At 44.9% G+C, this 27,305-nt stretch overlaps 1 protein-coding gene across 3 annotated transcripts in view; it reads right to left on the bottom strand.

Annotated features, from left to right (window-relative positions):
• Nucleotides 1-27,305, bottom strand: part of LOC118792523 (neurexin-3a-like) — a 279,182-nt gene that overhangs the window by 155,644 nt on the left and 96,233 nt on the right. For all 3 annotated transcript variants that reach the window (XM_036550399.1, XM_036550396.1, XM_036550397.1), the window contains 6 exons: nt 26,879-26,905; nt 20,294-20,413; nt 19,348-19,729; nt 17,828-18,018; nt 17,296-17,469; nt 14,045-14,164 (listed from right to left, as the gene is read on the bottom strand). In XM_036550399.1, coding sequence (XP_036406292.1) covers nt 14,045-14,164; nt 17,296-17,469; nt 17,828-18,018; nt 19,348-19,729; nt 20,294-20,413; nt 26,879-26,905 — 1,014 coding nt within the window. The remainder of the gene's footprint in view (nt 1-14,044; nt 14,165-17,295; nt 17,470-17,827; nt 18,019-19,347; nt 19,730-20,293; nt 20,414-26,878; nt 26,906-27,305) is intronic.

Genomic DNA, 27,305 nt, shown 5'->3' with positions numbered 1-27,305 from the left:
CGAAACCGTGGAACCGGGAAGACGACGACGAGGTCAAGGTCGTCTGCTGCTCAGCTGCGCGACAGGACCGCGCTTCGCCCCCCCTCTCGCGCGCTCGCAGGCCGTTTGAATAATGTGGCGATCAGGGCTAATTTGACTGGAATAATATGACGATTAGGGCTATCGGACGGCCGTCGTTCCGGAGGTTTCCTCGTCGCTCCCTGCCGTCTCTCGATCTCTCTCCCCCTCTATCTGCGCTCGAGTCTCCCCGGTCACCCTCATCGTCCTGACAGCGGTGCCATAAATCATCGGAAAACGACGACTGGAAGAGCTTCCCGGCCCACTCCGGCTGCGCCGCGCTCGTTAGCCATTTAAATGACCCACATCTCGAAACTCCGCAGGCGGAAACATTCCGCCGGCGAGTGGAGTGCAGCTGATAGAGGGGAACGAGAGGTTCTGGCTTTGAACCGAGAAACGGAAAGATCGGGTTGTCTGTCAGAAGTCTGACGTGACAAACTGTCCACCAGGTGGTACGTTTTAAAAATGTCTGCCACGGAGAGCTGTGCGAGGTGAATGGGAGCTGCGCCTGGGAAAGTTCTATTTATTCCCACGCTCAAAACCCAGTGGTGCAGGGCAACGCCGGCTCCTGAACGTTTCTTTCGAGAATTTCGTGAATTGACTGTCTGTCGCGACACCTGAGGGACAACGGAAAACTCTCACCAAAACTGGTGACACACCATATGCTGTGAATGATGCATTAGAGAAGGTGGAGAACGTTGTGAAACAAACAAACAAACAAACAAACGGGGGCCCCTGCTCTGTCTCCTGTAATGGCTCATAAATGCTTGCCTTAAAAAACCAGAGCAGGAGGCAGGCGTTGGGAGCCGGCTGACAGAGCGGATCCGAGCAGGGGTGATTACGGGACTCCCAAAACGGACAGCCACAACAATGAGGAGGCGAGGAGACAATGGGCCGTGGCTCATTGATGTGGCGGCCACAGAGAATCTTCTGTTCCCGCTCTGGGCTCTCTGCTCAAAGCAGGACCGGGCCTGGTCGCTGAAGAAAGGAACATGTCCGTTTGTGGTGTTTAATGACTGCTAGAAAAGAGGAGGAAGTTGGGTGGGTGGGGAGGTGAAAAAAGATCAGTACCGATGCAGAACGGATCGAAGGGGACCACAGAGCTGAGCGTGACTACGGTGCTGGAGAGATAAAGATCCTTCGCTCTAAACACGCGGGTTCCCTGCGTTAAATGCAATCTGCCGAGGCAGTTATCGCTGCGCGGTCAAGGTGATCATCAGAATTGTGCAGGGCGGTCATCTTTGCGTCGTCAAGGCAGTCGTCGCTGTGCTGTCAAGGCAATCATGGGTGTGTTGGCAAGGTGATCGTCAAAGCTGTCAAGGTCGTCATCACCGTCTCTCTAAACATTCTGTAAAAGTTGTCCGTTCGTTGAGCTGGGGAGGGAAATCGCTGGAACTTTCCTAAGGGTTGAAAAGGTAGCACTGTCTGCTAAACACATCCCAGCATGCCATGCGGTACTCCAATGGCTGAACAAACTGCACAGAGCAGCCACCTAGACAGTGGCCACCCAGCCAACAAACAATGCATGCCGTTAAATTGTTCGCCACGGGCATTATAATTAAACAGATATAAATAAAAAGTCCTTTATATTTAGTCCAAATATTCAGTTCACAACATTGCAAACCGTTTTTTTTTTCACATTTCACACCGAAGTGGGAACATACATTTTACTTATGTATCAACTGTGTAAATAAATAACCCTCCTCAATTATCTCGCATTATAGTTTCTATTTCACCTTAATTACGTCACATCATAGTTATTTCTTCACCGTAATTATCTCACATTATAGTTATTAAAGTCAACGGCACCACACCACGCCTTCTGTCGCTGTTACTTTCTCTCCTCTGTGTGACTGGCCAGCTCGCATCGATTTTCCCTGGTCCTGCTTGTCGTTCCCGCCCTACAGGGTAGGAGTCCATCAATAGCCTCACAGAGCACCCTGCAGACACATGTACGCTGCAAGGCTCAGCTGTGCACACACAATGCCACAGTGGCAGTCACCATGAAGCAGGAACAGTGACCAGGATTTTGGGTTTCAGAGACGATGCCGTGCGGGTTCCACCTCCCGCCGGTTGTTTGGGTACGACAGGAGTGCTCTTAAATAACACCCCTCTTCCCCCCTGGCTGTTTAACTCTTACCCGACCTAATGAATTATTAGCAAACCTGAGAGCGGCCTAAAGAGTGTACAGAATTAAGATCCCGTACGTTGCCTTCTTCTCTAAAATTATCCCCGCCAGATCTCTTCAGGGGGAATTAATGCTTTCATCTCGAGTTCCCGAAAAGAACCTTAACATGTCTGAAATAAAACACAACAACAACAAAAAAGCAAAAACAAAACATAAAGATCTTAGAGATGCCGAAAGGAAAGTGAAAAAAATATGACGGAGAGGCAAACAAACATGTTAACCATACATAGGGCTTTATATAGCTCATCTAAGTGCTCTTGCTCGAGAGATGACAATGGTTAATCCGAAGCTCAGCTAACCATTGTGCACTCAAAAGGGGCATTAAACATTCAAATTCCTTTTGTGCTCAAGGACTGTGTGTAAATTGACCACTCTCTGCTCAATAATTCATCCAGCAGTGAGTCATGGCTAAAAAAAATAGCCGGCCGAACATGTTATTTTCATGCCGTTTTACAAGAGCTTGATTCTTGATTCTCAGAGATACCATTGGTTTGGTCCTTTGTGTGTAAAATAACTACAGTGCTAGCGTTTTGTAGCAGTGCAGTTTATTGTTGCCCAGTTTTATTTTTTTTCCCTCCTCTTCGTGGTTGAGACCGGTGTTGTCTAAGGACAGAGTTTCGCTCCTGTGGTGAAATTAACCAGGAAGAGAGCGCACGGTGGTTAATTACTCACACCGGCAGGCCTTTGTGTTACTGGCAGAGCAGAGCACAGTGGAGCTCCGCTAATTACAAGAGGCTCATTATCCAGCCCAGACGGCCAGGTGAACGGCTGTTAAGAAGCGGCGCCGTAAATCAATCAGCGCCTCGCCCGGCTCTGCCGATCTGCCGGCCACCGCCGGCGGAAACGTGGCGCCGAGCGTGCCGGAGAAGCTGGCAAAACCCGCTGTGCCCCCGCCGTGAAGAGAACCGAGCCGCCATCCCCCCCCCCCCCCCCCACACCGCCTCAGCCCTTCCCCGTCCCAGGTAAACAACGCAGACGAGCTCGAGCTGAATAAAGAGGCAGTGCTCTTGAGAGGGCCAGACAAACGGGAGCGTTCGTATGCCGGTGGCCATGCGAGAGGAGGGAATTTAATGAGAGGCTGTTACGGTGAGACCCTAAACGGCCAATTACCGGCGAAAACAAAGCTCCAGCCCAGACAGTGAATAAGCTGAAGAACACATAGCTAATTGGCCAGCGAGGTCCCGGAGCGAGCCGATTCCAAAGCCGCCCTGGATAGCACCTGATAATTAGGGGGTAGTAAAGAAATGCTGCATTTAAAAGAACTGAAACAATAAACATTGGGGATCGACTTTTAACTGCAGGAAAAGGCCAAATCAATCCAAAAACAACACTGGATCATGCGGCTAATAAAAAAAAAAAAAAAACCAGAAAAGGTGTACATATGGCAACATATAAATCTTTAAAGATGTTTCTGAGCATTTGAACACGGGTTGCCACATATAGTGTCACAAGTGTCATTACGGGACCTGCTCTGAGCCAAGCGCCAACATAACATGAAACATTGATAACCGCTATACAGCAGCCGACGTGCGGCCGACGGCGTCTCCTTTACCAGTTCCCGGCATCGCTGTCTGATGTGTGGGAAGCCCTGTCTGTCAGCCAGAGGTTTCATCATTCGTGGGACGGCTGGGAAAAGCCATGCCGCGGAGATACGGGCGGTTATTAAGGCCTTGTGTTTCAAGCTGCCCCGGTGCGCTGTAACCTTACCTCTTTGAGGTAGCACAGCTTTGCTCAAATGCGCGGGTTCTAGATGCGCGCACGCACACGGAACACACACCGCTGCTTCTACGCGCTCCTCACACTCCTGTTGTCCTGACGCAGCCTGTACTGACGGCCCACTGTCATTCCAGTGCCAATGGTACTGCTGCTCTAATACAAAGGAACGGGTACACCTCCAGGTCAAAGGTGACTGAAAGTGGCTGTGACATAATATCCCAAATCAGACAAAAAAATCAGGCGGGGACGCTCGTGCTTTTCAAAGACAGAGTGCCAGACGTACCTATATCACATTAGCAGTGGGGCAAAAGAGCTATTACTGCCTTCTGTCTCATTAATTTATATTTATATTCATTTATGCTCTCTCAATTTTTCCATCTAATCATTCCCCTCGGTTTAATTGACTACATAAATCCCTCCCGCTCCACCTCAGCTGATGTGTGGTGAGCGTTCCGGTGCAAAATGGCTGCCATGGATCACCCAGGCGGGTCCTGCACACTGGCGGTGACACCTGCCACCGAAGCACTTTGAGAACTGCCAAAAGGCACTACATGGGTGAAATTCATCATCACTGTCATTTACCATCGCAAAATACTATCCCCCAACCCACCCCTCCCAGCATAGAGAGGAACACAGACTATAACTGGTACAGACCGGTCCAGTGAATGGGACTGTATTTATAGCGGGGCAGATATGATTAGGGGTTCTGCACACTGATTTCAAACACAATCCCAACTGCCGCACAATCACACAACTACAGAGAGGAGCCTGATTCCCGAGAGGTAAATGACTCATCACTCGATCAGAAGCCAGAGCTTCACTGGGATATCAGAGGGATAGCAGAGGATTCGAGATGAAGGCTTTTGGCCGCTTCTTCAGGAACGCGGTTTTTCCAAGAGAATGCTTGAAACGCACGATGGATTTGCAAGGGAATTCTTCCCCTTTTTTCCTTTTTTAAAGACACATGTGCATTTTCTTTGATCAGCTGCCTACACCTGTCAGATTTCAACATGCGTCAGGTCGAGCGTGTTCTACTCTGTGTCAGCCAGTGAAAAGCAGGTGTCCCTACATGGCAAAACTCGGTCCCGCCCGCCCGAAAACTGTTCGCGGGTCCGGTTAAAATGAAGACAGATGGAGCTGTTTTTCTTTCATAAACAAGGAATTGACTCTTCTGTGGCTGCAATTTGGTTCCCGGAGAGATGTTTTCCACTCAGAGAGCTCGTCTCTCTCCGCTCTGAATGAATGGCCTGCCTTCTTTTGAGAGACGGCCAGCGGAGGAAGACGGAAAACCTCATCATCTTCCCGGATTCTCATGCATATCTAAATCGGCGTGAGGAGAGGAGAGGAAAAAACACGGAAAATCTCAGAAACTCTCGAGTGCGATACCGAGGCGGGGGGTTGGGGGGGGGGGCACGGGGGGTGCCATCTCCTCTGACAAATGACTCGGTTTCATTTTCCATCCCAGGCGTAGTTCATAGCTATATACCAACCGCTGCTCATGCTGAACCGTCTATTGATTTTGTTGTTTTTGCGACTGGACGGCAAACAATTTCAGGAGTGACAAACAAACATACGTATACGCAATCACAAGGGTTTAGTCGAGTAAAGCCTCCAGTAAACATCTTTCTCGAGCGCCTTTGTGGCGCGGATAAAACGCCGTGCGGCGCCATGCAATCGTAATGCCCCTGTTCTCATTTTGGCATTGAGGCTTTGCAGAGTATCACGCGTACCCTCCGAAGGTAGAGGCTAGATGGCTAATCATGTCTCTGTACAGCAAAAAGTCACTGAAATCCCACAATGAAACAATGACTCCATTTGCATGTTTCCCAACAATAAAGATGTCGTTTAACCCTAAACCCTTTCATCTATCTGTGCTTTCACACACACACACACACACACACACACTGTCACAATTGCACACATATATTCCTATTGCATTAAGTCATATTTCAGCTGTCTGACATAAACAGGTGGAACGGTCGATTGGGAGATATGAAGGACATTAAAGCGGAACGATCGGTACAGCCGTATTTCTTGGGAAAGGACTTTTATCACCTCTAAGGCAGCATTTTGCTTTGAGGTTTTTTTTTTTTAAATCCCATAAAAACGGAATAAAATAATAAAAAATGGTCTGATTCGATCCCGGGGCAATGCAGTGGCTGGATCCTGTCAGTCCAAGCTGAGGATGATGCATAGTAATGTCCCCTCTCCCCTCTCTGGTCCTCTTTGAGAACGTACGTGTGCGGCTCAATCACAATCACTCAGTCTTTGTTGATTTGGTGACACTCTGCATTAAGGCCCTATTAACTAACAATTACACAATAAAAACATCATTAAAATTTTCACTTAACATAGGCCAATCATAGTACTTAAGCGTGTCTCACTGTGACAGCCTGTGCAATACTGTGGTTGTGTAAGGGATGGCTAATGCTCCTGCTTTTTGCGCTAAAAGTCAGAGCAGAGCACTTCCGTGAACTGGGTAAAGGATCCTGTCCACTCCACTGACGTCTTCTCACAACACCCTATGAGTCGTAAGGTGCCACAACAGTGGTGTGACCTGGCTGACCTACCAACTAGGCCTATCTTTGGCTGTGGGATCCCAGCCATCAACAGCTGATCACGCGGTAGGGCTTGAACCTGGGCTCTAGGCCTCAGCCTGCACTCAAGATGTGGGCCTTGCCCCCTGAGCTGCTCAGGGCCCCCTATTTGTTCAGTTTGTGTATTGTGACAGTGAGGCACGTGAGTGCCGAAGATGACTTTAGTCTGTTGTGTCCAGCGGTGTGGCTCCATGGAGAGCCACAGCTGTTGCAGGCACTTAGCCCAAATTGTCTCAGTAAAAATCCAGCTGCATAAAGGGACAGCATATGCTAAATATTGTAAGCCGTGTAAGTTGCTCTGGATAGAAGCATCTGCTAAGCAAATGTAATGTAGAGGTCCCATTAAATAAGCATTCATTTATACATTAACATTTAGTACTGTTATAAACAGTGATGAATCCCTCTGACAGCCACTGTCCTCAAGCAGACAGTAGTCATCCCTTATAAAAGGCAAATGAACGTTCATCAAACATTGTTGCTATAAAGCATTCATATGTTTTTAGAGCCAGTCTTTGTAAGGGTGTGTGGCGTCTATTTTAGGTACAGGCACGGTAATGAACATTTTAATGTTTTAATAACGTACTAATAAATGGTTAATGTCACAGCTTTTAACTCTTTGAACCAGACAAAACCGAGCAGACCTCTTCACTCTGTGCTAAACTAACAGAGGCTACAGCAGGAACACACCGTTCTCTGTCCTAAGCTACCTCAGCTTCAGGGTGAAATGATGCTTTTTTTTTGTCTGTTTTCCTTTCCCTGCTGCGCTGTGGGGATTTTCCAGCCCCTTTCATCAGAGGGACGCGTCGCTTGGCATCTACGGCGTTAAAGGTTACGCCTGTGTGACACCGCTCTGCTGAATCCGCGGTAACACATCGCTGTGAAGGGTGACCTATAAGAGAGCGCCATTAGTCTACAGCGAGGCTGTGTGACATGGCGGCAAACCAGTCAGCCTTGTAACCTAAAGGTTGCTGGGCTGGTGCAGTCACTGCCGTTTTACTTTAGAGCAGGGTTCTCAACCTGAATCTTCTCTCTAAACATCCAACTGAAAGTCTGTGGACTTTGCTGAAAGTCTGTCTTCTTGGTCATGTCTCCCCTCTACTCTGAACCCCCCAGTTGTCCAACGAGCTCCCCACGCCGGTCCAGATAGCTGAGTCACTGCCCATCTACTGCCGCAGACTCATCTTTTCAAACTGCATTTAATGAACTCTGAACTTTCACACTACACCCTCAGATGTGTTTGCTGAGTAATGCGCTATGTCCTCGAACTCCCTCTTGCACCTACTAAAGCACTTAGCAGAATGCTGCATCTTATGTCATGACTCATACCATCAGCTGTGACACTGATGATTTGGTATTATCTCTGCTCTTAGCCTGACCTCTCAATGCACTTTTGGTAAGTTGTTCTAGATAGGAGCGTCTGCTGAATGGCTAAATGTAAATCCAATGTAAAAAAAAAAAGCTACGCGAGTCACACTGGGTTCCAGATCGTCCCCCTACCTTGCTGTGTGCATTACACCTGTTTTATCTGGGGGGTGCCATGTCTCCCCCACCCACAGCTAGCCTCGGTAGCTGTTGCTGTACACTGCTCATAAATCTTCAGCCGTCCCTTTGGTCCTGGTTAAGCCTCGCAGCCACAAAGTGGCAGCTTCTTCCTGGCAGAGTACTGGATATTTACCCACTGTTCTGTAAGCTCTCAGAAGACTCTGTGTATCCTGACGGCTAGGAGTGTTCAGATCTGTGCGTAGCCATTTCTAACAGGGTCCGCTAAACGGAGATGCACAAGGGATCGCCATCGCATCGTGTTGGATGGACTGCTCATCTGCGTACGCTCAAATCCAAGCAACGTCTCTCACGTTGCTGCGCAAATTTATGGTGTACAGATCTGACAAGGTCATAAAAAGCAACATTTCAAATGTGGTAGATGGCACTCGTGACCAATGTCCTCGAGAAAAATAGTCGCACTTGTAAAACTATCATGGCAGTAACTGGTCAGAACCTGTAACGTGTTCGAGGTTCAGGGTTCTGTTCCCTCTGGGACACCCCCTTCTCCTGGCCTGATCTGATGCTTCCCCAAAGTAAGGAGGTGATCAATTATTCATCCCCCATTTTGCAGATCTTCTGCACTGCCCTCAATGCTCTCCCTGCTTAGACCCTCATGCATCACCCCGGGACTCTAAACACCGACGACTCAGTTTTCCACGTTGAGGTGAACTGGCTGGAGGGGAAACCCCCCCCACAAAAAACAAGGCCAATTTGTTTCCTTTTGTGCATAACTTTATCTGGATGAGGCCAAAAAAGGGACCAAACAAATTACCCAGCAATGTTGTCTGTAGCCCACTGATGAATCCACAGCGGCGCGTGGAAAACCCTTCATCTCTCACGCAGGGCTAGCGCGAGAGCAAAACGGCTCGCGTCTCCACACGCTGCCAGACTCAGACTCTCTCCTTTTGTCTTGCCGGCTCTGCGGTGATTAAGTCTGCAGTCCACAGCACATTAGCTGCTAGCGCTATGGGGAGAGAGCTTTATTATCTTAAATGGAGAGGGGAATATGTAGCACTGATTGAATGTGAGGGCCAGCGCTTGTGTAGCTGCCTCTGCTCTCTCAGATCTGAACCAAACACGATGAAGGGGAAAAAAGGCTCTTTAATTACAGGGATCGTGTTCACGTCGGGCTGTACTAGAGTGAGAAAAAAAAAATAATAATCTCGCCCCAGGTTTTTTTTTAATCTATTTATTTATATATTTATTTATTCGTGCAGTTATTTATTTATAATGTACGATGGAACAGAACACAACACCCAGGGGCATCATCAGAAACAGTAATATTTCATATTAACCTTGGAAATGAACATTACAGAGAAAATAAATCAAAGCGCCGCGTCCGCTACGCCGCTGAGGTGGAGCTGGGCGATTTCAGCGTAGTGGAATTCAAATCACCGCGGGAGTCCCAGATCGAACCTGGGGTGCCAGATGCTGTTTTTGGGGGGAGAAAGGGGTACGTTCTCTTGCAGTTTTTGTTTTCTCTCAAACATCAGGTCTATAAATGGCCTAGATGAAAGTTACCCTGACCGACGCAAAAAAAAAAAAAAATAATTGAAAAAGAGAACACAGAGACCCCATGGCAGCCACTTTGGCCGCTGCTGCCTGTAGCTGCACAATCACATCCATTGTTGTCAGAACCTTGGGGTTTTCTCCAACCCAAAACATTGCTTTTATCTCTCTTCAGTCCAATAAAAATTTCAATAATTCTCCCTCACTTCAGGACCCCCCTCATCTCTCATTACTTTTGCCTTTAACTGTATGTAAAAGTTTATGGGAGTACTTAACTGCATTCAAAATTATAATTATACCACTCACAGCTTCTCATTATTGCAACCATGCAAGTAAGCTGTATCTACATAACCTTCGCAAGTGAATTCAGTCACCCCAACACATGCCATTTCTGTTTAGACGTGCTGTAGACGGAGAATCAGGCCTCAGACCAGGAACTTGCAGGGCTGCTTCTTACTTAGAGTACTGCTGTTCTACCCTTGAGCAAAGTGCTTAACTCAAATCACTTCAGTACATATCCTGCCACATAAATGGATATTATGAAAAAAAAGTTAAATAAGTAAAATAAAATAAGCTACGCAAGTTGCCCATTTGGATAATACTGCTGACTCAACCTGCTTTTACCTGCAAAGCCTGGTCCTTTCCAACACAAACTAGATGACAGAGCAATCTGTGATGGACACAGGTCGGGAACGTGAACCGGGTTTTAATCTGGTAAACTGATGAGGAGACATATTGGAAGTTTGTTCGACAGCAAATGCCATGAAAGCATGATGATGTCACACTGGGTATCTGAGGGGCTGCAGCGGGGGTAGAACCGGAATGTTCCGGCAAGGACACGCCGCTTGTGCATTATTACCATAGATATAAATCCCAGAGTCATTCAGGACAAATTGTCTAGATGATAGCCTGAGTGAGAGACGAAGATGGCTCCCACCCCCACCCACCTTTTTTCCATTTTGAAAATGGTGTACTTTACTGCAAAGAGTAACATGTATGGATTTATCTCACAGACACACTCTGGGGAGCAGGGAGCTCAAATCTATCCATCTCCTCACACAAACACAGACAGTGAGCTGTGAATGGTAACCCAGGGCGACGGGGTGGTCCAGCTCGATAAAAGAAAGCAGATAGAGGCAGCAGTGAGGGGCTCACAGATCACTTACACAGGGCAACGCACAATACACCACATTAAAGTGAAAGGGCATACTTCATCATCTGTAATGTATCCATTATGTGATAACATACGGATTAAATCAGCATGAATGTAGAAAGATCTAGGAAGTGAGTCACTTGTCCTGCGGAGTAGTTAGACCACAGTCTTCAGTGTCATATTTAAGGCAGTTTTATCCTGATTTCAACTTGCACATGCTGAAAGTAAGCGAATAACAATGACAAAAAAGGTGGTACACCTGTTCTTACAGAACCTTAAATCAACACTGGATTATAGGAGGGATGGATCCGGAATTAAGACAGAGAAGAACTGCGAAGCTTGTAGTACAGGTGAAAATGTTAAACATAATGTATCATGTGTGTTTGAATGTGTGTGTTTGCGTTGGGTGAAGGGTGCTCACACTCTGTGTATCTATTTATGAGTGCTAAATGTAACCTTCGGGGTTAGACAGTCCTTAAGAGCTTTTATCTGAATACACTGAACAGTTAACCCAAAGCCTGTGCAACGTTCTCAGTCATGCCTGTGATTTAGAGTAGACTGGGTATTAATGACACAGAAGAGGAGGGAGAGCTCGTTCTGCGAGGACGCAGGGATTTAAAAATACATCTGTCTTCAGGACAAAAAGATCAGCCGCCGCCGTGATACTCTGATGTGAATCCTGAGACGAACGGCTCTTTAGAGGCAGGGAAAGGATCATGACGTGAAGTGCGCTGCACCCACTACACTAAATTTAATTTCGCTCGCAAGAATAGCAGCGGCGTTAAGGCATGCGGGCGCTGGTATTGCAACGCTGTTTTTTTTTCTTTTCTGCGGGCTGCGAACAGGAACGCGAGCCGTACTCCACTCCCCCCATGAATTACAACGGGGACCGTGGGCAAAGTACGTGCCACCGACACAAGGCAGAGGATGGATGGATCGATCAGAGAGCCTCTCAGCTGAACGTGCCTCCGAAACAGCACCAAGCGCCTGCAGATATGTAGGTTAGGACTGAATGTAGGTCACACCGCACAAAAAAAAGTAAGACCTTGCACGACCACCCCGTCTTACGGTTGCGCGCAGCAAAGATTATATTAGCAGAATTTCTCCACAAGTAATAATTAATACCGTGTTATTACTTGCCTAAAATAAACTCCACTAAATATTGTAATGAATTTCATGGATTTGGGCATTTAGCATAACTCCACTGTGCCCACAAAGCCGTTTTCTTTTTATTTTCTGCATCTGAACTGTATTCCCAGTTTTATTTTATAATCCAAAAACATGACAGCACAGTGAACAACATTGTGCTATTAACCGAACGTTTATTACTGAAGCGTAAAATAACAGCCTTAATGGCATTCATTAATGAAATTCTCTTACCGATACTTTTTAACGACAATCAGTGTTTATTTGAGATGACACCATGCTAACAGAAAGAGAAGGGTTTGATTTCTTGCCAGTGGTGCTGCTTGTTATTTGGCTTGGCTGCAAAGTTTCCCTCTACATAACACTTTACTGCCACCTAGTGGATCAACATTTTAATCCGTCAAGAAGTGGCCCTTTAAAAGCGGAGAACTAAACACAAAACACTGTCCTGATGTTCCGCCTGTCAACTGCCCATTAGCGTTGCTTGTAGAATTTGAACTGCGTTTTTGATTGGAATCGTTGTTCTTCACCCAGATGTTCAGCGCAACACCATGCTCACTTAGGGGAACAGAAACTTTCATAGCCCAAATGAAATGATTATTATTGACAATAAAACTAAATTAGCAGGTGCACGTCATGCTGCACTTGCCCAGTCCACAGTAAACTGCTGTTAGGAGAGTCTAAAGGAGGGCTGCTGTGTGTTATTTGATCGGAAGAGTTGCTTCAGTCTAGCACTTCCTTGGTTCGGCGTTAGGCATGGGGCATGTTGGATTAACCCTTCACCCACGGTTTAAATTTAAATGCCCCCAAAGCTGAATCGGGATGACACGCTTCCATCATCATTATTCTGCCTGACTGACAGCTGAGGCGAAGGTATTCCTGACGCCTACCGAATGTGACGTTTCCGTGGCGCTCTCTTCACCTGCTCGCGACACACGGCTCAACGTTCAGCGCGTCGAGCGGAAAAAAGCACGCACCACCACTCCGCGTGTCATAATTTCACCGCACTTTCACTTATTAAACGAGACATGAACTAAGCAGAGCCTGCCCCGATCCAAATAAACCGTTTCAGCACTTAAATGGATTTCCCATTAAAAAAAAAAAAAGATAGCGAGAGAATGACTCAGTAAGGTTAACACAGTGGAGAAGCATTAACTCCCAGCACTATTTTGATGGAGTCAGGTGGTGCTCTGTTCTGACACCACTCTACCTTTTTGGAATCAGCCTGCGCTCACGGGCCCCTCCACTGACCGCATGTTAAAAGAGGATTACAGGACAAGAAAAAAGATTATACATGGCCGTAGGGACTGCGGTATGCGGGTTCTACCATTCTGCTCCAGGTGTTTTTTTCCAGAACTGAAGATATACCCAGTGAGAGGATGCCCTGGATTATCAAACATCAACAAATGACAGTCACATTTTTGCTGTAAGGTTAAATGGTCACAAAACCTGAACTGGCTCACATCTTCTACAACTGTTGCTATTTCTGCTCAAGGGATCAATGACCTGCTGGTGCATCCTGAAGTATTCTGTGCCACACAAATCCCAGCCCTCCTAAAGTGAAACTTCCCTAAAAGCGAGGGGACTGCCTGTGCTGCAGGTTCGAGAGAACCCCTCTTGGGGGCCTCCACAAACTGCAGAAACTCCAAAACATGCAAAATTAGAGAAACAAAGCTTCCCTCCTTCCCATAGCGTCATATGGCTCTCCACAAGCGCATTTACAGTACACTGGTACCGTCTCCTACCTTTATTCCTTGTAGAATATACTGAATGTAGTCCTCTGCTGTACACACCCACAATCTCACATGGCTTTCTTTCTCTTTGAACTCTTACCAGCGCACTTATATGGAGCCTGTCCACCCCATATGAATAGCATATCCTTTATTTCTGGGCCATCTTCCATTAGTTATCATAATTCACCATAATTCACCACCCACATATTCCAAGATGTACCGCCATTTACACAGATAAACTACCTGTAAAAACTGGATTTTAACATCATCTCTTAATGAAAACTGCCTTGAGTGACCACACACTCACAAATGCCTGTAGACCAAGCAATAAAGCCACACTGTTGCGCAAATGCAGGAACCAGCCGGAGGACAGGGAGATGGCACCCCCTGGTGGAGTACTCACGGTCATTGCACTGCGTCCCCACGTAGGAGGTCATGGAGCAGTCACACGTGAAATTCTCCCACTGCTGGATGCAGACGCCCATGTTAGCACAGGAGTCCTCCTGGCAGGTGGTGCTGGGGCCTGGGGGTGGAGGGAGCAAAGAGGTGTAGTACACACCAGTGATAGGAGGGGGGCACCAGAGAGCTCAGTCAGGAGGCCATGCAGGACAATGTGTCAGAGGGGCATGCAGGTAGGTCAGTGAGTACCCTGTAGATACATTCACAGGCACATTAGTGAGTCAGTACCCTAGTGTAGATACATTCTTACCCTTGTAGGGCCCAATGGGGGGAGAGAGACCCAGAGTCAAAAAACAGCACTCCCTTCCAGCAGTTTTAGTGGTACTTAATATTTCACATTTTAAAAAACAGATTGTTAAAATGAAGGGTTATCATCTAGTAAAAGAAAAAGGAGATTCACACAGGGGTAAAACGCGGCAACAGTTACCTGTTCTTCACTTCCAGTTCTCCTCTAATACACAAATATAATGATGGATGAGAGAGGGCTTCATGAACCACAAAATGGGTGGAACCACCACGTGCTGTCAATCACTAGTTGGTTGGAACCTATCAGAAGTCTTTGCTTTCTGCCACAGACCATTATGATTGATTCAGTTCAGTGAGTCACTAGTAACACATGGTAATTTCCCCCATGGGCTTCATGAAACCTCACTCCCCCATCGCTACACATAATCCCACACTTAAAAAGGTTTAAGAGGGAGCGCAGAAGATACAGAGCATTACAATAAAGCATTTCTCCCAGAATCCCAGATCCCCACATGAAAGGAAATGGAGATAACAGCAAATGAACAAGGTTTAGGTGCAAATTTCTTATCCAAGGCCGTTGGGGAAACAAACTCTCGGTAAACAAAATTATAGGGCTAAAAGTGCATTTACTGTGTAATGCGTGGTGCAAAACTTTTTTTTGTACATTGTACGATTCACTTCATGAAATGCTTCCAGTTTCAAAGGAGAAATGACTTTTAATGGCTTGCGCACATGACAAGGTGATGAAATGGCGTTGCAATGTATGGACTTGTTTAAAATGGAAACAGTCTCACGATCCTCTAATGTGCATAGGGGTTTGATTCAACCTAGCACACAGCACTGAGCGGTAGCCACAGTGAATGGCAGTAAACCAGTTTTGTGCAAGTTATGACTGATAGCCTGTCTTTGCCTTACTCAAACAAGTAACACCAGCTGCATTCTCACTTGGGGGAAGATTAGACTAGAAATCTCGTCTCTCTGCAACTTAACTGTGCTGAAAAACATTTTAGGTTCATGGATGGGCTTGAAAGAATGCTTACTTTTATGCGTTATCTTTTTAATTACCCTCGGACAAAGCATTTACATTACATTTATATCACTCTTGCTGGAGTAAAAAAAAAAAAAAGTTCACAGCAAAAGCCTTTTCCGTCAGCACGCTGATTAATATGCAGAAAATCTGATCTATTCCGAATCAATTATAAAGCAGACTCAAGGCGCACTCTCAAGGCCCACTGTAAAAAAAGGAAACGTATATTTCTATCAAATAGGATGAATGGAAATGAAATGAATGACAAGCTCGCCATTAACCTCGTGGTCTTGCTTGTTTATCGCGCCCTGATTAAATCAGCGCTGGGAATCAGCATTTCAAATTGAATTGACATCACTTTCCTTATAATTAATGTGCTAATCGTGCTTTCAATCAACTCACTCGAAGAGTTGCTGCTGAATGCCTCTCAGCTGCAGCTAGCCAAGTTCCTGAAAATTTAATGAGTCCAGCCACGAAAAACACTATTCTGTTTTTTACAGCATTACATACGAAAACTATGGAAAATATCATTGCACTTCTAATATGGTTAATGTTTTATTTATACGTTCTTTCTCCCACCCACAAACATGTTTTATTCTCAATAAAATCAGCTCCTCACGCAACATTATTACTTCAATTCAATTCAGCGCGCACCCCTGACAGTTCCGTGAAGTGAACCGTTACACGCTACGGCTTTCACAAGGTGACACAAGGCATTACACAGAGCACCTTTCAGCCAGGCCCAGAATGGAATCGAACCGTCTACCTTGCAGGTCGGCTTTGGTGAAACCAACTTTGTTTGCGAGAGAACAGAAGAGCGAGAACAAAAAAAAAAAAAAGACAGGTTAGTAAGCGATCGATGACGTCAATGGTGACACACACTCGATGAACACTCCTCAGCAGACAGGTCGGCGCCCCTCTGCTTCGGAGCTAGTCTACAGTACACAAGCAATGATGAAAGCGTTACAACTGATAGGATGAACTTGATGACGAACATTATTGTTAATTTGCTGGTGATGTAATCTTTATTTTAAAATACAGTGTGCTATAGACTCTCTGAACAACATCATTATTTCCACAAACAGCCAATGCGTCTATGTATTGGCATCTACATTTGACAGTTTTTAGCATTTGCGACAGGACACCACTTAACGACTTTTGTATTACACAACTCTGAGAACGTTGATGAATGCCACTGTGTGTTCAGTTGCTTTATAGAACGCACGTAAATATTGTTTATTTCTCATTGAGCTGTCTTGAAAATTATGCGTAAATCAATATGCTACCATCTGTAGGACATGAACATCTTCTGTCATCTCTTATATACCCAGTTCTGTCATTAAAACGGCTCACTGTAAAAATAATATAGCAGCGCCATCTACTGGCTTTTTAAAATTACTACAGCAACACAGTAGCTTCATTTTTTGGGTGAAGTCCAATAAAATGTGTCTTCTTGCCCTCTGCTCTGAGGTTGACTCTAAAATCACTAAAACACAGAGGTCTCCATCTGTCACTGTGACATCTGTTTGGAAACTAGTCTACTGCAATGCAGAAAATATGGTCATCATTTAAGTTTTTTGTCTCAGTGCAATTCTGTTTGTGGTTTGTGTGAGAAATACATTCGAGGAAGTTGTACTTTTTCATTCTTTAATTTCAGCTAAACCAAAGTTGTGATTGGTTACAGATGTGAAATGGTTATGTGTTACTGAAGCACTACTGGACGAACAGAGACTGAAATGGTGTGGTCTGAAATGCCACTGAGAGGGCGGAGCCTGGTTTAGCAGATGACTGATTGGACAAGCTGGGTTGATGGAATGGCAACCGCATGGGGGTGGGAGGCGGAGCTTCTGTGGCTGAAGTAGGAGGGGGTCTCTGAGCAGTCATTTGGCTGTTGGGGCCGGGCGGGGGCGGGGAGTACGGACCTTCGCAGCCGCGGTCGATCTGACCGCTGCGGAACAGCGCGTCGTTGATCAGGTCCGGCAGGCGACCGTTCAGGTCCACTGACGCCAGGCAGCCCTGGAAGCCGTCCCGGGACACCACTAGCTTGGGCAGGCTGCTGTACATGCCAGGGCCCAGCCCAGCCACGAACAATTCACCTTCACAGAGGACCAGAGCGAAACATTCTAACACCCGGAAGCTCTCACCAAGACCTTTATTCAGCACCACAGATTACTTACTTTCAATACTTAAACAAGTATGAATAAAGGGTGAAAATAGTACAATATTGAAGACTTTGTCACCCAGGTTATCCTTTTAGACTATTTTAATCAGCATGTGGTACAAATTGAACAAAACAACATTTTAGAGTTACAGTAACACACACACACACACACACACACACACACACACACACACACGTATTTCCTTGCTATGAACAGCAGGATAAAAGGGAGCTTATGCTTATGAAGGAACAGTGAGAGGATGACGGGACCACTGTGTGACGTCTGGGCTGACCTTTCAGGTCGAGGTTTTTGGCCCCGTTGACCACCTGACTGACGGACTTGGTGTCCACCTTCAGCGTGTGCGTGTTGCTGTTGTCCCTGGTGATGACCACGTTGTGCCACTGGTTGTCATTGAGGGGGCGGTCGCTGTTGCCCTTCAGCAGGCTGGGGCCGTTGCCAAGGTCAAACACATAGTGGATGTACCTGAGGGAGCCAGAGGAATGGTGTGACTATTCTCTGAGTGTATTGTGCCCAGGCCTGGCACCAAGTGAAAATACAAAAAAAAAACATAATAAATACTATGGGATATAAGGAGATATCTGGTGGTGCCACTGAGGTCCGTCCGGGGGTGCAATGCACCCTTAAGCACCCCCATAGCGCTGGGACTGATCGCACCTATCCAAAAACGGTCTCAGAGCACCCTTAAATGTGTTTCATAGAGCTGGAGTGTCAGGCTCCAGTCCTGAAATGCTGGGGTTTGGGCTCACTTTTGCTCCAACGTCTACTCCTCTGTCAGTGATTTCCTCACATGGCTGTTCTCATCATTGCTGTGCTATTGATATTGAAAGAATACCCTATTCTTTCTCTCCTTTACTCCGCCTGCCAAGCAAATCTTGATGCATAAATCTCATCATGACTCAGTGACATCTAAATCTGGACAACCAATCGGCATCTAAAACCACCGCTCGCCTTGTCTTTTTATACGTGCGCATCTGTGAGTTGCTGTGGATACGTGTGCCAGATGAATGCATGTGAATGTTGCGTATATTATAACCTTTGTGACGCGTGCTCACTCCAGTCTGCTTTCAGGTGTTTTCTAAGAGCCCAGCACTTCTCTGCATGTCCCTCTGAGTGGGTTTAGCTGAAGTGGGTGAAATCCACTCGAACATTGAGGAGTGCACACGGCTCGCAGCGGAAGCGGTTGTGATACTGGCGAATCACGCTCTCTCCCACTGAAGTGGCTCATCCGCCTAAGCTTTCTGATGCTCTTGACCAAACATGCGGGAAAAAGGGTTTTACTGAGCTGTGTAAAATGTTAAAGCCGCTTTACGCCTCTCATACCTCCCTGGCAAAACTGACAGAGGGTAGATGCGGATCTGTGGCCCAACCCAGCTGGCACTGGCTGCATGTGCCTTGTCTAAGACATCCTATCCCATGATGCAATGTCTTTCTAACTCTCCATGAATTCAGTGTCAGGGTGGGGTTAGTGCCAGCAAATGGCACTTGATGTACTGGCACATATGCACAAGTGCCTTTGATATTGAAGCTCTAGTTTGAGGTTTGGGGTGAGGGACTGGGTGGGGGGTAAAGATTAGGGTAAGAGAATGGGATAGGGGTTAAGATTCAGGCAAGGAGTTAAGGTGAATTAAGGAGTAGGTAAGGTAATTGGTTAGTCTAGTGTCCCAAGTGAATAAGGCTGGCGTTGGCAACACGATATCCATGGACAGGATCCTCTTCAAAGAAGCCAGCTCTTTGAATGGATCTTGCCACGTTTGGCCACGCCCTCCTCCCCCGACCCCACCCACCGCTCACCCTTTGACCAGCTCCACGGCGACGAAGTCGCTGCCGTCGCCGCTGTTGTAGAGGATGAAGCCGTCGGGCGAGGTGGTCTTGAACTGGAAGAAGAGGTGCATGGAGGTGTAGGCCTGCAGCGTGGCCAGGCTCAGGTAGCTGCTCTTGGTGCGGAAGGTGACGGGGTCGGCCACGATGGAGCGCATGCCGAAGCGCGCGTTCAGCTCGCAGTAGTCGATGTCGCCGTTCTTGCACAGGTCGATGTAGAGCATGCCGTTGAAGCGGAAGCCCTGCAGGTGGCCGATGAAGCTGGACGGGATGAGCGAGACGAAGCGGCGCTCCGTCATGATGCCCGTCTCGATGTTGTGGAACTCCAGCCGCGTGTGGTCGCCCGCCATCTGACCTGGGGGGGCCATGGAACAGCGATGGAACAGCGCATGCTAACAAAACCTGGTGGTGCTGCTTGAATTAGGCTTTCAGTGGTAAGTTGCAGGATCATTAGGTTTTTGGGTGATGGAGATCCCTCCAACAGCACTTCAGGTGTCAGTGTGAAAATGATTGTGTAAGTTACATCCTCATTAATCTGTATACAAATATAAAGGTTACAATCATATGGCATATGCTAACTATTAACGCTGTTATTTTAAATTATTTAGTGAGTTAAACTGGGAGGTGGGACTGAGAAGAGCTACAATATATCCACTAACCACCCAAAAACTGTAGCAATACTGGTCTTTCCTCAAACTTTCAACAATGTTATTTTATACCAACTAACAGGGAGAATCAAATTCAATGATGAATAGAGCCATGCTATTACAAATAAAAATTATAAATGAAACCATGCTATTTTCCAGTGACAATTAATGAACACAGTGCAGCAGATTAGGCCAAAAAAAGAAATACACATTAACCCATGCACATTTTACTCATATCAGCAGAGACACGAACGTATGAAATATACAAGTACCTTCAGCTACGTCATCGTCGACTGTGAGCTTGTAGTATTTACCACGCCGCACCACACGGACTGAGTGCCACTCGTTATCGTTGAGCTTGCTCCCGGCGTAAAGAGTCTCCGGTCCTTTGCCTGAGAACGACCGCGGTTCACAAAGTTAAAACCACCCTACGACTCCAACCAAACCTCTGCTTCTCACTGAGGACCACGGTGAGGTTTGCAACCAAGTATCTTCATTTAAGTGCACCAGGTTCTTTTGGTTGAAGTTAAAATGGCTGCTTTAAAGATTTCAGAAGGCAGACAATATATCATGGTTTGTGACGATTTTGAATATTCAAAACCTAAATAGAAATGTGATCATATACATTTCTATTCAACTTTTCATGTATAACTGATATGTTTTGTAAAATTATAGACTTTGTTTTCCTCACTCAGTATGAGAAACAAAGATTTGGTCTTGCTTAAAAGAAAAAAAAAATCATTAAAGATTTCATTAAGTATCCAGATTAAAAAATACCGTATATTTACTCAATATGTTTTGTTTAAGATTAGTATTTTCTGTACTTTAGGCCACAGCTCTTCACTGTAAAAGTAGCATAAATCACTGCTCTCTATTAAAAAGCTACAAAACTGCTTTTACTCATAATGAGGTCTTGAACAACTTTCCCTGTGTTTGTGTTTCTGGACACCAGCCAAAAGTTATGTTATTAAAATGAATACATATTATAGCTAATTAGCTGGTTCATCTCTCACCATAACTGGCTAATTCAGTGGTCATAGCAGTAAATGTTTATTGAAAACTGAATATTTTTCATCTCTTATTAATGCAAATGCATCCCACCTCACAAAGGAATCAATAAAGTTCCTGGCTGCACACATATTATTGGCAGTTAGCCTGCTTTAATTCTCTATTAGGAGCTGGGAGAGGGGTTGTACTTTGAAGAAGTAACATGCTAATTGGAAACATTTTCATCCAATCAGGGAGAGTATAATCTGTCTTGACACACCTACGCTTTCCTCAGCCTGGAATAAATGACACAGCAATGTGTAACCTTCCATAAGGGAAGCTTTTCCAATTCAGAAATGGATTAAAACACTGTAATCTGCTTTCAGTGCAGTTTTTTTTTTAAAGATGATTATGATTTTGGGATTTTGAATACACATTTTTATTGTCCAAACATGCTACGCAGTATTTGCGACATGATTTTTCATTTATTTTGCCCTTGTCCTTTTAACTTGCATCTATCAAATCCATGTGGTTTTTTCCACCCAAATTCCCTGATGCTGCAGAGCTTGTGAACTTGCAGTGCCCTCCGTAGCATGACAGGTGGTGCTCACATGCAACCAAGGGGTTGCTGTCATTCCAGTAAAAAAAAACTGGAACCCAGCCCATGTTATTGGCAATAATGCATTACGAAAATCTCATTTTCACTGGTCGATTTAGAGCTATTATGTCATATCTATGAGCTGGAAAAATGATGCATGTTAAATGCAGGTGCCCGCAGCAACATGAAGCTCCAGCTCTCTGGCTAATTTCAAAAGATACTTTGTTTAAAAATGGCAGACTCGGTCACCTATTCTGGAAAAGAAGCAGAAGCGACAAAATCAATGAAACTCCATTTTAGTCTACATAATTCCAGTCAAATCAGCACGAGAGCTCCTTAACTAGTTTTAGCTAATAGCTGCTTTGTGTCCTCTCAGAGGGAATCCACTGTGTGAAGAGGGCATGACAAGGGAGTGCCCTGAGCCTGGATGGACAGCTTTTTCATCCAATCCACATGTCAGATTTCAGAGTACTCTAATTTACTGCATCCTATTGGTTGATTACCACACAGAGGCAACTTCATCCCAGGTGTTCAACAACACAAAGATGTCTATGCAGTAGTCCATCCTTCTTGGTCACCCTCAAGGTCATGACCCTTGGCACTAAGCTTAGCGATGGGGCTGTCACACAGATATGCCTGCCATTCAGTGACAAGCAACGTTCAATCACAGCATAATCCTACACATATCACATACACATGTCTTCTCTGTGCTTCATGCCACTCTGCAGGCAAGCTCCCTATTTGACACTTAACAAGCACTGTTTTACACCCAATAACATCAAATCTGAAGACCTCTCAGCTCTGCTGAAAGCTGACTGTGCCATCAGGACTAATAATACACTTTTCAGATATTGATTTTTTTACCTGCTCATATCCACATCTCAAGTTTCACTCAGAGAGAGGCCTGTGCGTGTATGTGTGTGTGTGTGTGTGTGTGTGTGTGTGAGTGTGTGTGTGTGTGTGTATGTGTGTGTGTGCGCACATATTTGAATATATGTGTGTATGTGTGTGTGTGCATGTTTGAATGTGTGTCTATATGTTTGTGTTTGCATGTGTGTGTGTGTGTGTGTGTGTGTGTGTGTGTGTGGGTGTGTCAGTTAGTCACATTAGCACTAAAGAGCTACTGGCAGCACTGACCACTATACTGTGAGTGAAAAAGTCTCAGTCAAACACTGAGACCAGCTCACTGCAGCATGATGCACTCAAAACCATCAATCACAAACAACCGTTTATATCAGGCTTTCTGCAGGAACAGACACACACACACATACACACACACACACACCTTCCACTGAGCCTCACCTAAAAGTAAACCTGTTCAGAAAACTCCTCTCTCCACTGGCACATCTAATTACTCAGTGCAGCAAAATGTCACGTATTTCTCAATTATTTTGTGGGAAAGACTATCCTCCAGTGACAATTACCATTTATAATACTTATTTAATCAAATTGATTTACTTTTACAATGTTGCATTCAATTTCAATTAAAATAACAGGCGTTTGTGGAACATATCATTTCATTACTAATGTTCAATCAATTTAGGTACTGTGTGAAAAAAACATCAAAAGGTCATACATCATTAAAAGTTCAATCATGCTAAAGGCATAAATGCATTTTTGATAAATGCATCATATATTTAATGAAAAAATGGGCTATTTTTACATTTATATTTAATAGCCTAATGTTTTACATCGATAAATGTAAACACAAATGTCTTTCACAAACATAAGGGCATAGAACTCGATTAAAATGTTATAATGTAACATATTAAATGCCTACCTCAAGGATAAAGAAAAAAGCACCTTATGTGATATTTACAAATTCCTCAGACTACATGCATTTATATTTTCAAATTTTAGCTCCCCAAATTCAGTGTAGTGAGAGCAGTGAGAGCTGGTGAAGGTATTACCTCTGTGAAGCTTTCAAGACGTTAATGATGAGTAAAAGCAGTGTTTGTAATCTGAGCTCCTGACGCCCAACGCCAATTGGCATACGTGCAAATGTACCACAGTAAGGGGTATGATAACTGCCCCCCTGAGCGTGGCCCAACACTAAGAGAACTATATTCTCAAAATGACAGAGCTGCCCCCCCCCCCCCACACACACACAAAGACAAATGCATCCTACAACAAACCAAAAAAAAAAAAAAAACTCTAATCGATTCCATTTCTGGTTTCTGTTCTAACTTTGCTGGGCAGTCGGTTTTGTAGAGGTTAGAACATGTGACTCTGAACCTAAGGCCTTGCGTGTTCCAATCTCAGGTGGATTGCTGCTCTCATATGCTGGAGTGAGGTATTTCATATTTCACCTCAGTGCTCCAGGCAAAGTGCAACTGCATAAATGGACTGTCAACTGTATATCATGTATTATTACGAGAGCTGGGGGTTGCACTGGACAAGAAGACCCGCTCCTCTAGGTATTCAAATACCAAATGCAATGTGCTCTGCTCTGTGTGAAAACACTGAGTGGCGGTGTGTCTCATTTATAATGCAATCTGTAACGCTCTGTGCTGTATGACACCATGTATGAGTGTGACGATGCTACTAATACTTCTACAACAATGATAATCTGATTATTTTATGCACTGCACAGGAGGAAAATGTGTAATAATAATGGCATGTGTATAACTGACGTCTGCATAACTGCAATCCTAAATCATTAGGAAAAGGGTACATGATGCTGGCTGGGGCTCAGTGAATCAGCGTTGCGCTGCCCTGAATTCTAGGTAGAATCTCTCCCAGCACGAGCTCACTTCCTCATTGGAGGAAATGTGCTGGTTAATGCGGTGCTCACCGCCCCTACACAGAGGACCTGCGGTCTCACCTCAGCTCCACGCTCACAAGCACGTGCCTTCAGGCCCCGTGTGCATTTTGAGAGTGTCTGTGACTGTCTCCGATTCGTTTAAACGCAGCAATGATGGATGACTTCATAATCTGCGGCAGGGCTATGAGTGGTCGGGAGGGGGCGCTCGCTACGACCACCCTCAACCACCCAACACATGACCTTGTTTAGACTGCGGGTATGTTATGCTGATCACACCTTACTTTGAGAAACTGCATCCTCTATCAGCTCAGAGGGAACAATGTGACTGATTAGGTTTATGCTATTATACATTTATTGGAATAACAGAGTGCATCAAATGAATGAACTGAATCTGACCTCTAAAAAAGCAATTCTAAATACAACACATTTTGTGCCACAAACACCAGTACAGCCTTACAGTGTTTGGCTCAGGGAATGGGGCTTGTAACTGAGTTGTAGGACTTTGTAACTTGCACTCTGGGTTGAGTTCACAGATGAGGCACTGCAGTTGTAAAGCTGAGAAAATTCATTAAAGATATCCAACCAACGGATCCCATGAAAAAAATTCGCTTATGCAACTCACCGTCCTCAAGGACATGAACTGAGCAAATTGAATAACTGGGGTCTAAGCGGGATTCAGGTTTGTGTGCTGGGCAAACATGCCACCACATTAAAGTTTTAAATCAATTCCTGTTGTAGACACGACCAAGTTCAACTGTCCTTGGATGAGAAAGATCTCATATGCAGTATTGCCCATGGCTGCGTGGAGCATAAAATATGCTTGCAAAAAAAACTGAAAAAAAGGAAAATCATTTTATGCTGTGTACAGACCACAATCTTTCAACTTCCTGCATGTTTTCTAGATGGCCAATCTCTTTCAATTTGGTGGCACGTTTGTTTTGAATAATCATTAGTCTCTCCATATACCTCACTTCACTCAGATGGGTCAGTGCGGCTGCACTTGACTGGTTACAGTCCACAGAGGTCATTTTATGATGTTTCAGCTTTCAGGATGATGTTACAAAGGGCACACACCTCTCTACAAGGGGCACATTTTATAGGCAAACCTTAATGTCATTGTGCTTTTTGGGATAAGGATTACAGCCACTGCCCTGGCAGCAAAATATGTTTAAATGAATATATACATCACAATGGGTCAAGCTGGTTCAAGTATCCTGGTGTACCCATCACATATTTATCATCTACAATACATTATTGTCATTTAGCAGATGCTCTTATCTAGGGTGTCTTACATACAGTAAGATATTTATACAGCCGGACATTTTTCTGAGGCAATTGTGGATTAAGTACCGTGCCCAAGGGTACAACAGCAATGTCCCAGTGGGGAATTAAACCAGCTACCTTTTGGTTATGAGTCCTGCGCCTTACCACTATGCCATGCTGCTGCCCTATGCCATGATACTGTCTACACAGTATACCAGCAGAACGGGAATTTTAATAGAATGTTGTAATCTTCCCACTACTCATTACAAGCTGACCTCAATACTCAGCAGGGAGATTCATGTTAATTTCTGCAAAACAGAGAAGATATATTTAGCTGTCTGCACAGCAACACAGACAAATGTGTTTCGCTTAACACCATACACTCTGGGACCATATTGTATCAGTGCTCATGATTTTCCCGCACTTTTGTGTGAGTAAATTATCTTTGTTTTTGTTTTCTTTTGATGACTGTATCACTGCCCTGAACACCATCAAAGTCCAACACTTTTTGCACATTGTAAAAAAACACATCAGTAGTTTTGGGCATAAGGCAACATCAGTAATCCTGTTAAAATCTAGGGCAAGATAAAATCTAACTCCACGGTGATTTATCTTATGTGTCGAGCAATTCATTAACAAAGCATCAATTCTACTTAGAAAACTTTGTTAAGTTCAGTCCGCCAAACACAAAAAAAACCAGCTATTTAAAGTATTTACCCCAAATTAAGGACAAATCACACTGCATTTTAGATCCTGTCTGGGCCCTGACCAAATCTGCTTTAAAAGTAGCCTCTTCTATGGTGTTGCAGAAAGTAATATAAAGCAAACATGCATGTTTGCAAAAAGCAATTGTGCCATATCACAAAAGCTATATACTGTATTGTGTGTGCGTGTTTTTTGGCAAGGATTAATCAGCTTTAAAGTTCCGATATTCAATGAGCATGAAATCAATTTAAGCACTGAATTCAGTTCAATCAATTGCACTTTGTCATAGGCAGATTATGAAGTCACCATCACTGCTTCTCTTTTTAGATCTTTGTTATCACAACTTCACCATCCACTCATCTTCTTATCACAAGGGAATGTATTTTCTCTCTAATCAGCAGAGCCCCCCCCCCCCCACCCCCCCAACCCTCCACCCCCCACCGCCCACCCCCCAAAAAAAGAATGAAAAAGGCAGGGTGTTTCAAACATGCCTTCAGAAGAATTCTCAAGAACAGAAAAGAAGTTTGAGTGTTAACTTACTGGAGTTACAGTTTATCCTGACACAGTCTAGATGGGGAAGAATAGATGACATGTAAATTCATCCTTCAAGGTTGCAGCTGCAGACATCCAACAACAACATCTCCACTCTTCCGGGGACGCACGCATGAGGCATGTGGGCGGCCATTTTGTTGTTCATTTCTGTTTTGCTTTGTTTTTTGGCATCAAAACCTGCTGTTCTGATTTGACCAGACTGGATGCAAATTTGTGATTTGTGGCTAACTATCAGAAAGGGCCAAAACATAAATATACATTAGATAATTCTTGAAACGATGTCTTTTAACTCGCCCTACAAAGGATAAGGTTTAACTGACTGATCAGTTGATTGGATTGATTGACACTGTACAGGCAGTTCTCCATGTTAGTCACAGAAATACACTTCACCTGTAGTTATAAAATGGCCACCTTA

This window comes from Megalops cyprinoides, chromosome 17 (genome assembly GCF_013368585.1).
Source record: "Megalops cyprinoides isolate fMegCyp1 chromosome 17, fMegCyp1.pri, whole genome shotgun sequence".
Classification (NCBI taxonomy): Eukaryota; Metazoa; Chordata; class Actinopteri; order Elopiformes; family Megalopidae; genus Megalops; species Megalops cyprinoides.
This window is presented reverse-complemented; position numbering and strand designations above follow the sequence as displayed.